This window comes from Sinocyclocheilus anshuiensis, unplaced genomic scaffold (genome assembly GCF_001515605.1).
Source record: "Sinocyclocheilus anshuiensis isolate Anshui unplaced genomic scaffold, SAMN03320099.WGS_v1.1 scaffold421, whole genome shotgun sequence".
In the NCBI taxonomy this organism is placed as follows: Eukaryota; Metazoa; Chordata; class Actinopteri; order Cypriniformes; family Cyprinidae; genus Sinocyclocheilus; species Sinocyclocheilus anshuiensis.
In genome coordinates this window covers 12,980-25,143 of record NW_015540859.1, presented here as the reverse complement: position 1 = coordinate 25,143, position 12,164 = coordinate 12,980, and the positions used below count along the sequence as shown (strand labels likewise).

Here is a 12,164-nt window from a genome sequence, read left to right as displayed (position 1 = left end):
GTGTTTTCTGAATTGTTATTTTGTTTTTTAGACTTGCATTTGCGTTTGTAATTTGTTATTTTGTTTTCAGAATTGATTTGCTTTGCACTTCTCGGCCACCATAAGATCATACCGCAACCCAACTATAACAGGTAAAAGTTGGAAATGGAGGGTTTCAAATAAAATGTAGGCCTGTATGAACAATTACAACATTTACTGAGTTGTCTTCTGAATGGTCTTTATTTATTTTGAAGCACCCTCACCCAAAAGCATTTTAATTCATTACAATATAACTTACATCACAATACCTTTTTAAAAGGCAAGATACATTTGTACATTTGCATCTTCTTGTGGAAGATGTTGTTTTATTTGTATGTTTCGTCTCGTATTAAATATGAATTATTAAATAGTAATATTCTGAGGTAAAACGTGGGGTTTGTACTTTTTGTGTCGGGTTAATGTGGATGTCTTTAGTAAAAACGCGCCATTTGTACCTTTTCACTCCTGTTCCAGCCGACGTGTCTAGCAGCGCCTGAGATAAATTTTCGCGCCCTTCAGTAAACTAGCTCGCGCGGTCTCCTGGGTAACGGTGCGTATGGCAACCACTGTAAACAACGCGCCCTGTCACACCGAGGTGAAGAGCGAACAAAACAGCTATGGCTTTCTGCAACACCGAGTATTTCAACCATATTGGGAATATTCAAAAGAGCATGCACGAACGGTAAGAGCATGGTGTACATTTTTTTTTCTTTCATCTTAGATAGATGCTGTATTGTCTAGAAATAAACATTAGGAAATTTAAGTGGGCCTTGAATGAGACAGCGCAGTAGATTTCAGCTCTCAACGGAATGTAGCTGTCGAGCTCGGTGAGACGAGCGATAACTAGTGGGAGTGCGCTGAACTACTCATTATAGCGTTTAAAATAACAACTAATTTATTAATAATCTGTGTGTGGTAGTGAGCTCAAGTAGTATGTCAGATGTTTGCTTATCTGTCTTTTTTCAGTATTAAACAAGTTCAAAAATTAACATTAGCTTTCACAGATTATTGCTTTTCAGGATGACAGATTTGTATACTGTATCACAATATTTGGTCGCTTTCTTTTTGTGAGAAATGTAAAGTTATACTGTATTATAAAGTTAGTATATTTGGTAACGCTATCTGGTTATGTAATAAATGTAATCTGTTTAAACTATAGGCCTCTATGTAATAAAATCTATTTAAGCTATGTATTTCATAAGATATGTTTAAATGCTACACATGAACTCTGAAAGCTGCAGGTGTATTAAGATTCTTTTTTTCTGTATTTAGGGAGAGAGGGAGACATGAGCTGGAGGAAAAACTGTTTGCCTACTTAAGATCAGAGGAAAGATTGTAAGTATAAAAACATTAGAACCTTACAAAAAATATTAATTGTAAATATCTGATCAAGAAACAAACAGAATTATATAAAATATATAATGATTTATATTATCCTACACCAGCATCCACATAGAATCCATAAAAATAAAACCATTGTAAATATGTAGACAAAAGGCAGATAGCTTGATGAATATGGATTTCACCTCATGTAGCTAACAGCACATGTTTTGATGTCAAGTCAAGTCAAGTCACCTTTATTTATATAGCACTTTTAACAATACAGATTGTGTCAAAGCAACTGAACAGCATTAATTAGGAAAATAGTGTCAATAATGCAAAATGACAATAGTAAACACAAATTTTTCAGTTAAAGACAGTTCATCATTGAATTCAGTGATGTCAACATCCAGCTCAGTTTAAATAGTATCTTTGCAATCAAGTCAACGGTATCGCTGGAAATGAAGTGTCCCCAACTAAGCAAGCCAGAGGCGTGTGAATGTGCATTGCTATGTAGGACTGTATTCAGGGCAGAAAATAAATGTTTATCATCTTTCACTATGTACAGTATTATATTTATTGTGCTTTCATTTTATTACTTTGAGTAATTATTTGTCATTTGTATTTTTTATTATTATTATTTCGATGAGTTTATTTTGTAGTGACAATTTTTGATGCTAACGTTACTTCAATTGTTTTATTGTTTCACTGATATAATATAATAGGCATTCTCCAATAAAAATGTTTATCTCAGGACAAATAAGTAGACTACGCACTCATTAATGATTTTGTGATACTTACTGTGTCATCTGTCTCTGTTTAAGTGCTTGAGAACAGTTTGTTTTTATGATGGCTCAATTAAATGCATTTATAAAAATAAAGAATTTTGATATGAGGCCATGACGGTCAAGGGTATGTGAGAGGTTAGTAGACCAGCATTTATCATTCATTTTAAAATTTCAGCCATCATTATCCATTTTCGCCCTTTGCTAGTCACAAAACTCCATCTTAGCTGTGGAGAATCCATTAGTACTACTGTAAAGTGGCCCTTGACAAATATGCAGTGTTTTAGTTTGTCTTGTACTATGCACAGTAACGAGCACTTAGTTATACTAATAAGCTAGCATTAACCTATTTATAGTAATGTTTGACCTATTTGTAACAGGTCTCTATATTTATTTCCATAAATAATAGACAAAGTCAGTGCAGCCTTTTCTTAAAAGAGAGAGAGAGAGAAGCAAAGCTGTCCGTTTCATGTCTGTCTCCTGCTCACAGGACTAAGTTGAAGTGTGCCAAGATGCGCTGCTATTACAAGGAGCTGCGCGAGAGAGAGCAGCAAGCAAAGACACGCAACCTTGAGCTTCTTGGGAATGTGGAGAACTTGGCATCAAAAATGAAAGAATTCTCCATTGATTGTAGCAGGCTGCTTCAAAAGAGGGTAACAACCTTGGGCAGCTTCATCTGTCCCAAAATCCATCATATGCGCTTCTTAAAACAGTACTGACTCTGTGTGTATTGTTGTTTCACAGTTTTTATCATTGAAGATGTACGTTTGATTTGGTTTAGAGTAGGGCTGGACGATAGGGCCAACATTTATATCATGATATATTTCTTAATTTCGGTCGATACGATATAATTCCGATATCGATATCAACACTATTAAAAAAAAGCCTCGTAAAAACTGCCAAGAATGCCCACAACAGATGTCTGTGCATACAAACTTATGAAAAATGAATTTGCCAAGTCTTTGACACCTCATATAAAACCATATAATATTTTAGAAGAAAAAAAAATGTTCACCTTTTATTTGTATTTAGCCTTCATACAAACAAATGTGAAATCACTGTCAAATAATCTTCTCAGGCTCACCTAATTAATATTAATATATTTAACTTCAAACTATAGGCTAAAATATACTACCAGTCAAAAGTTTTTGAACAGTAAGATTTTTGATGTTTTTAAAGAATCCTCTTCTGCTCACTAAGCCTGCATTTATTTGATCTAAAATACAGCAAAAACAGTAACATTTTGAAATATTTTTACTATTTAAAACAAAGTGACGTGACATGTGGCCAAGTATGGTGACCCATACTTGGAATTAGTGCTCTGCATTTTAAGTGCTCTCCATCCAAAGTGCACACACACAGCAGTGAACACACACCCGGAGCAGTGGGCAGCCATTTTTGCTGCGGTGCCCATGGAGCAGTTGGGGGTTCGGTGCCTTGCTCAAGGGCACCTCAGTCGTGGTATTGAAGGTGGAGAGAGCACTGTACATTCACTCCCCCCACCAACAACCCCTGCCGGTACGAGACTCGAACCCGCAACCTTTGGCTTACGAGTCCGACTCTCTGACCATTAGGCCACGACTTCCCCCATGGTAACTGCTTTCTATTTGAAAATATTTTAAAATGTCATTTATTCCTGTGATTTCAAAGCTATATTTTTAGCATCATTACTCCAGTCACACAATCCATCAGAAATCATTCTAATATTCTGATATACTGCTCAAAAATCATTTATTATTATGTTGAAAACAGCCGAGTAGAATTTTTTCAGGTTTCTTTGATGAATAGAAAGTTCAGAAGAACAGCATTTATCTGAAATAGAAATCTTTTGTAACATTATAAATGTGTTTATCATCACTTTTGATCAATTTAAAGCATCCTTGCTAAATAAAAGTATTAATTTCTATAATTTCTTTCCAAAAAAAAAAAATCACACTGACTCCAAGCTTTTGAATGGAATAGTGCATAATGTTACAAAAGCTTTGTATTTCAGATAAATGCTGATCTTTGGATCTTTCTATTCATGAAAGAAACCTGAAAAAAAAAATGTACTCAGTTTTAAATATTGATAATCAGCAAATCGGCATATTAGAATGATTTCTGGATCATGTGACACTGAAGACTAGAGTAATTATGCTAAAAATGCAGCTTTGATCACAGGAATAAATTGCATTTTAAAATATATGCAAATAGAAAGCAGTTATTTCAAATAGTAAAAAAATATTTCAAAATTTTACTGTTTTTGCTGTACTTTGGATCAAAAAAATGCAGGCTTGGTGAGCAGAAGAAAATTCTTAAAAAAAAAAAACATTAAAAATCTTACTGTTCAAAAACAAATGTGCTTTAGCCAGTATAAAGTGTATGAAAAGTGCTCTGAGTTGCTGCAGAAAACAAACAAACAAAAAACAACAAAAACATGTTGCTGGAGAGGGGCTTATTGAAACTGCAAACTGATTGTCTGCCAGCAGGAGGCGCTTTGAGAGCAGCAGAAACAGTGGTTTCCCCGGTAACGGCTGTAATCAAATCAGCTCCGCTCATGAACGCTTCTTTATCAGATCAAATGAAAATGCCATCGAAACCTTTCTGAAGACAGTCCTTCCCCTTCAAAGATACATTCATATAAAACACCCGCGACGTGTTTTGATTTTGAAACGTGCAGTGCTCATGTTTATTCAACTTAGTCAAATGCAGTGTTGGGGAGTAACTAGTTACATGTAACGGCATTACGTAATTTAATTACAAAATAAACGTAACTGTAATCAGTTACAGTTACTAAGAAAAAATGTGTAATTAAATTACAGTTACTTATGAAAATGTTAACGATTACAAAGGGGATTACATTTGAATATTTACACACATCCACATACAGATTTAATTGATTTCGTTCCAAACCATTGTTAGATGCAGTGCTTCCTGTAGTTATGCAAAGATTTCTTATCTATTAACTATTTCTTATTATTTTAAATCTGCATTGAACTTCAGATCAATCTCAAAGTAAAAGGTGGTACTAAAGTCTGATTTTGTGGTGGATGTGTTCAAATGTGATCATCTTAATTCAAATGATGAAGGATTGTGAAAGTCTGACAGTGTTGAGCACTACTGTAAGGTTAACCCTGCATGGTGTAAATGTTTGAAAATGATTAACAGTTGCAAATAAACATTCATTAGAAATTTAGAAAAGTAATCAAAAAGTAATCAAAAGTAATCAGTTACATTACTTTAATAAAGCAATTGAAAAAGTTACACTACTATTACATTTTAAATAGGGTAACTTGTAATCTGTAACCTATTACATTTCCAAAGTAACCTTCCCAACACTGGTCAAATGCCACAAATAAATCAATGTATGGGAAACACTGGTAATGTATATCGGAAATGTGTTTAAAAATCATATCACCGCTATTGAAGAAAATTATATCGTGATACATATTGATATTGAATTATTGTCCAGCCCTAGTTTAGAGCAAATACATCAAATCAAACTGTCGCTTTGGCAGCCCAGCCTGTCTTTTGGTTGTTATTTTATTTTGTGTTATTCTCATGTCAGAACACATGTTTGTGTTGTTCTGATTGTAGACGTGAAATGAAATGTGAAGTCTTGTGTGTTATACTTACCATGATATGCAGTGACCCAAATGACAGCTGCCCGGGAGCAACAATTTTAGTGTAGTCTGAATATTTGATTTGTATTTCCCAAAACTAAGAGATTCTTTTTTTTCCCACAGACATACAGTATATTCTGAGCCTCAATTAGACCATTGCCATAATCCTGTAATTGTCTGTCTAATTGTCTTCCAGTGTTTAAACATTCGCACTTATTGTTGTTTGGGAACAATCATAAACACTCCAGCACTCATTTATCACTGCACACAAATGAGAAAAAGAAAACAACAGCTCCGTCAGATTGTCACTTAAAACTGAACAGTGCTCCACAGCTTAATATCAAATTAGACAAATTGTTTAATTACACCACCACAAATTAATCGCCCTGTATTCAGATAGTGAAGTGCCTCTGAATTTGCCTTTTTGTGAAAAGAACCCGTTTTCCTACTTTTTGTGTGTGTGTGTGTGTGTGTGTGTGCAAATGTGTTTGTTATATTTTGTTTTGTTGCTGAAATGGTTGCTTTGAATTGCAGTAGGAAAAGATACCTGCTAATTTAGCTGCCAGTCAAGGAGTATCACTTTGATTTTTATTACACTAAATTGATCCTTATTACTTAATTGCTCAAATTCACACCATGACCTCAAAACATCAAATTCAACTCTAAAACACTCTTTCTCTTTCCCTCGCTGACGTTTTTTCTTCCCCACCCAGATTTTAACAGTGCTAAGATTTGTCTGCTTGTAGCTGTGTTATCACGTCTAAAAGGGGTGTAAACGGTTTGTTACTCTGGTCCCTTTTGGGAGTGCAGACATTGTCTTACGAGAATGAAGTGGGAGGTTGGAGGTAATCCCAGTGCCCTCATCTCTGCCACTGGTTAACTCGCCAAACTGATTAAGAGCCTTGGCAGGCACTATTAAGGGCACTCACAAAGGAATACACACACTGATTAGTGCTACGTTTAGGGGCATAAACATATTTTTCTCCTCCGCTGCTTTGTTTGTAATATTTAATGAAAAAGGAGGTTATAGATTCGAGTAAATTGCAATTTCCTGTGTACTTGTGTCTTGCAACTGCAGTCACTACAGATTTTTTTTTTACTAGAACTAGGGTTATAAAGCAAATATTCTTGTCGTTTGCATTGTTGAAAATGATCTATGTTAGTAATGATTTGACTTGAATTAATTTCAGTTGGAGTACAATAATCATATTACCAGACTGAAGAAAGACAGGAAGAAAATGGGGAGCAGGGGGGAATCAGAAGCGGACGAGGTAAGAGAAAATTATCATGTCATCTATGGAAATCACAGTTCAGTGGGGAATTTACAAAGCTATCTGTGTGCCTTTGATAAAACTGCAGTGCTGTGATGGGATCCAATGGAAGTGTGTCGTTTTTTCAAAAGAAGAGAGTTGAGAGTTGTAGAGAAAAATACCACAACCATTATTCAGCTCAGCCTCCCTCTTCAGGAGACACTTTTGACAGTTTATATGGGGTATCAGTGTTCAAAGGCCACAATTAATTTATAATCAAAAGCAAATTGGAAAGTGCTTGAAGTAATTACTGTTTTACTCAAATGACTTCAAATGGCTGCTTTGGTTTAACAAAGGAGTATCACAGTCTTAAAACAAAATGATATTACGCATTTTTAAAAGGCTATTTAAAATGAGAAAAAAAAAATAAAAAGAATGAAAAAGAGTATTGCGGAAGCCACTGGCAGCTAATGCAATCCAACTGACCGTCTGTCAGTTTTGTCTGCAGTGTTTATTTCACATCATGTGTCTGACAGCTAAAACAATATGCGTCCGAACTCTTTCTGTCAGTCCCTCGAATAAAAGTCGCTGTTATGTAGATTCCTCGGCGGCGGTCGTGAGGCTGTTCATTTTTCTCGTCGTATCTGTAGTGCCGCAGGTGTCTAATCCTAGCTGCTTTGCCTGCACTGACGATGTAGTTCAAGCCCGTGGCTGTAGCTTTCCCTCTCTTCAAGCGACTCGAGCTCTCTCGGATGAAATGTGGAAGACAGCTCATAATGACTTGGAGCATTCCGTCTAGAGCAGTCACTTGTGACTGTGCCGCATCCCCCCCTCCCTCCAGCCTGCCGATATTGTAATGAGCAGAGATGGGAGGAATCACTCCATTATGCATAGGCGCCACCACTGGCTGTGTGCATGTCCCCGAGGCTGCAGCATTCATTAAGGGAAGCTTACCAGCCTGAAAGCTGGGAAGCCATGATAACGGGATATGATTTTCATATTTAATATATTCCTTGGAAGAGCAGGCGCGTGCCGCAGATTGATAGAAGAATCAATTGCTACTTTAGCGAAACACTTTCTACTTTGCCCTGCAGCTAGCGATGGAATCACTCAGCCAAAAAATTAACTTTTCCTCTCACTCCATTTCTTTTTTTTTTTATTTTTTACTTCTACACTGGATCTGCCAGACAGACTGCATGGTTTACAGTGGATGTTATTAAGCAGTTAACGGGTTGGTATTTAAGACCCTTATCAGAAAAGAAACAGAAGCCATGTTTTTTTTTTTTTATTATTATGTGTTGATTTATTTTTTTCTGTACCCATCCGCCACTCTTCCTCCGTAGTGCGGTATTTCTGTCATGAAACAGAGTTTAGGAGCATAGGATTGTTAATAAGATTAAAAGTTAAGACACTGATCTCAGTGCACTCAGCTGAACAGACAGTTGGAAGAAAATCTAACCTTGACCAAAAGAAATCCTAGTCAGTCTGTAAAAAGCCACAAAAATGATACCTTGAAATGTTTTGGATTAAAGCTTATTTGAAAAGAAGCCACTGTAACCTGAATTGTCAGGGTTGAGTTTTGAGGCCAAGGACTAGTGGAAGTAAAGCAATGAGAGAATGGCATATCAGAAATGTAGCTCCCACTTGCTGGCAATAAGGTATCCTTGACCACCCAGTTCATTTTAGCACTTTCTAAACCTCTTGACTCGGTGTACTTGACATGCCTTTTTTGTTTTCTGCAGTTTTACTTCCTTTCATTTTCATGAATATAGAAAAGTAGTATATCACATTTTTACAGATATATTTGAAAAATATTTAACTTTTTTACATTTGTCAAAATATTAACAAACTCTTCCCATGGGTATTCAAAAGGACATGCCACAAACAGTCAATTCTCCTCAAAATGTTAGCTTACCCAAAAATGAAAATTTTCTCACCTTTGTGTTTTACCAAACCCGTATGACTTTCTTTTCACTGTTGTAAACAAAAGGAGATGACATAATTTTCACAATATACAGTGGAATCAAATAGGGAATGACGCTGAGGATTTAAAAAATGATGAAAAGCACCATGAAAAAAAAAAAGCATGCAGTATTCCAAATCATAACTGGTTGCTATATACCACTTTTAATATGTTGTGTCCCACAGGAAAAAAGAAAATCATACAGGTTTAGAAACAGTTCTATTTTAGAGTCATTTATATACTTTTGTAGTTTTTGTTAATATTTAAATACAATTTTTTTATTGTAGTTAAGGTTTTAGCAATGTTTTTTCTCCTTCATTTTTATTAGTTTTTTCCCTTATATTTTCAAAGGTTTTAGTTTTCAAATTAGCTTATTTAGTTTTAGTTATTTTCAGTACTTCAACTTAAACTAAACAAAAATAAGTTGGCAACTAGTACATTTTTTAAATATGTATGTATATATATATATATATATATATATATATGTATGTATGTATGTATTTCGGTTAATGTTTGTTTTATTTCAATTTTTGGTTTTAGTTTTAGTTTGGAACAACATGAAGGTAAGTAAATGATGAGATTTTTTTTTTTGTTGTTTTTTTGCGTGAATTGCCATTAACTCCTATCATCCACTACTTACATCTTCCATATATATTGTTTGACTTGCGCAGCTCCCGAGCAGGTTACAGCTTCCGAGCACACAGGGATCATCACAGAGTGCTGTCATCTTCACGGGTCACCAGACCTCCAATGGCTCATCAAGAAATGATGGCGTCACAACCACACGTTCACCATCTCAGACAGAGCTGATACCTAATCATCCTTCACTCTGTCCTCTACAAAGTGGCCTTTGTTTGCACTCCCATGTTTCAAAAGCCAGTGGCACTGCCATTTCATCTGATGACATTCTAAACTCAGGTTATTTCCTTGAGGGCAGACATTTGAGTGATGTGCATGAAAAGCAGATGGAGTCTGATTGGGATGTCTCTCAGAGGACAGGAGAGCAGCATAGATGGAAAGAACTTAACTCACCTCACATGACCCTGAAAGAAGCCGAAGTGTCCTTTCGATCTATGACCGCGAAGAAGCCTGCAGACATTGTGTCATTAGGGAGGTGCCTGACCCGCAGTCCTTCCTCAGATACCACTGACTCAAGAGATTCCTCACAATACGTGAACTCTGGAGGTGAGGATGAGGAAGTGTCTGCAGAGGATGAAGGTGACTCTGCACCAAGACATCAAGATCTTTCAGGTTTGAATTTTTCTGCTCAATTAGCTGCAATTGTACATTGTGATTAAGCAGATTTATTGATATGACTTGACTTTTTTTTTTTTTTTTTGATTAGCCCATTTTAAGAATTATACTTATGATCTTCTACACATTTCAGATTACACTAGCAGCAGACATCACGCTTTGAGAAGAGATGCTGTAATTCAAGAACAGCATGTAATATCCTTTCAAACCAAAGGTGGTGCACACAAGCAGGTCAACACACAGGAATCTGGAAGGCCTGACTCTCTCGAATCCCCCAACAGGTAAAGTTGCTAGGATTGTAGGACTAATTTCTTCCTTCTGAACACAGCCAGAAACTCAGTGAAAGACAGTAAAGACTGGCCCTACTGAATGTTTGCTACTCCAAAATAGATTTCTCATTAGCAATGAGATCACAGTATTGTATTCTCTAATCTAAGTTATCGCTTGTCTCTTATCCTGTAGATGTCTCTGATTATTAGAAGAAAGATTGTGATTTTTAAGTCACAATGAAATGGAAATAGCGATGAGTGAAATGCATTATCGAAAAAAAAATGTAGGGCAGGGTCTTGGTACTGTACTCCAGTGTTGAGTGGATTTTGGAACTTGGACGTTGAACTCAAATAAATAGATGCAAACTTGTGGTTGATTATGGAGGCCCAGAGTTTAAGCAGACTGAATGTTTGAGATGTCCGGCATACTTCAGCAGAGAGAAATGTGCCATTTTCACTGGAAGATTGAGTTTTATGAGGTTTATGAGAACATTATGAGGTCCAAAAAAAAAAAAAAAGAAACATACATTGATGAATCGTTCACAAAAATATTTTTAATATGCATTTACAAAATATAATGGCTGAATTTTCATTTCACACCGACTTTAAATTGTACATTAACTTTAGATGTAAATGCCAGATTTAAAGTTTGCTAAATATTCTTATTGCATTGCATGCCCTGACTCACTACAAATAAGTAAAAATTATTTTATTATTTTGTGTATATATATATATATATATATATATATTAGGGGTGTAACGATACACGTATTCGTATTGAACTGTTCGGTACGAGGCTTTCTGTTCGGTAAGCATTACAAACCGAACGATTCGATTCGTTGGACTAATCCTATTGCATTTGGAAAATAAAACAGCTTAAAGTGTGTGAAATATAATGTTTTCAGTGCCACTGCACTCAACAAGGCAGCCCAAACGACGCAACAGCCCCCAAAGAAAAACACACTATTCCAGTCAGTCATAGGCTGAACTAGATCGTTCATTGCAATATGGCTAGTAACTAGGTATATATATATATATATTTATATATATTATTGCACTGTGCTTCGTTTGCAAAACAATCTGTAGTCAAATGTTCCAAACAAACATAATCCTCCAGTGAGATGCCCATTTGGAAAATAAAAGAGCTTAAAGTGTGTGAAATATAATGTGCTCAGTGCCACTGTGCTCAACAAGGCAGCCCAAACGACGTAACAGGCAATGTGCTGTCTGCCCAGTGGCGTAACGTTAGCGGACGAGCACGCAGGACACGCACTGCGAAAGGCCCCGCGATAATCTCCCCTTGCTGGGTTGTGTCGAAAGACGATGATCTTGTATCGACGATAGCCAGAGATATTGTCAAAAACATCAATTGTTGGCAATATTAAGATATTTGGCATTTCCAAATAATGTAGACCTGTTACATTCTTATTTTTATTAGGCCTAATATTATTATTATGAAGTTACTTTTATTATTAAATTAAAATTAGTACAATTAATTTGCCCCGCAATAATTACCAAATAACTGACGTGCTGTTAGGATAACAAAAGATTAAGCTATATATGTCCTCCTCAATTAAAATGTTTTAAAAAAAGGTATTTTAAAACAGGTCTATTATACAATGAATTATAGGCCTATGATTAAAATATTAACACTTCAGCCATCAATAAAAATCAATGAAATAAAAAGCTTTTATTTCAAGCAC

At 35.7% G+C, this 12,164-nt stretch overlaps 1 protein-coding gene across 1 annotated transcript in view; it reads left to right on the top strand.

Moving 5' to 3' along the window:
• Window positions 1–530: 530 nt before the first annotated feature.
• LOC107687933 (centrosomal protein kizuna-like) overlaps window positions 531–12,164 on the top strand; it is a 23,356-nt gene continuing 11,722 nt past the window's right edge. Inside the window, exons 1-6 of the mRNA XM_016485422.1 lie at window positions 531–700; window positions 1,291–1,353; window positions 2,614–2,776; window positions 6,916–6,996; window positions 9,610–10,189; window positions 10,326–10,473. Of these exons, the coding sequence (XP_016340908.1) occupies window positions 636–700; window positions 1,291–1,353; window positions 2,614–2,776; window positions 6,916–6,996; window positions 9,610–10,189; window positions 10,326–10,473 (1,100 nt within the window). The 5' untranslated portion in view covers window positions 531–635. The remainder of the gene's footprint in view (window positions 701–1,290; window positions 1,354–2,613; window positions 2,777–6,915; window positions 6,997–9,609; window positions 10,190–10,325; window positions 10,474–12,164) is intronic.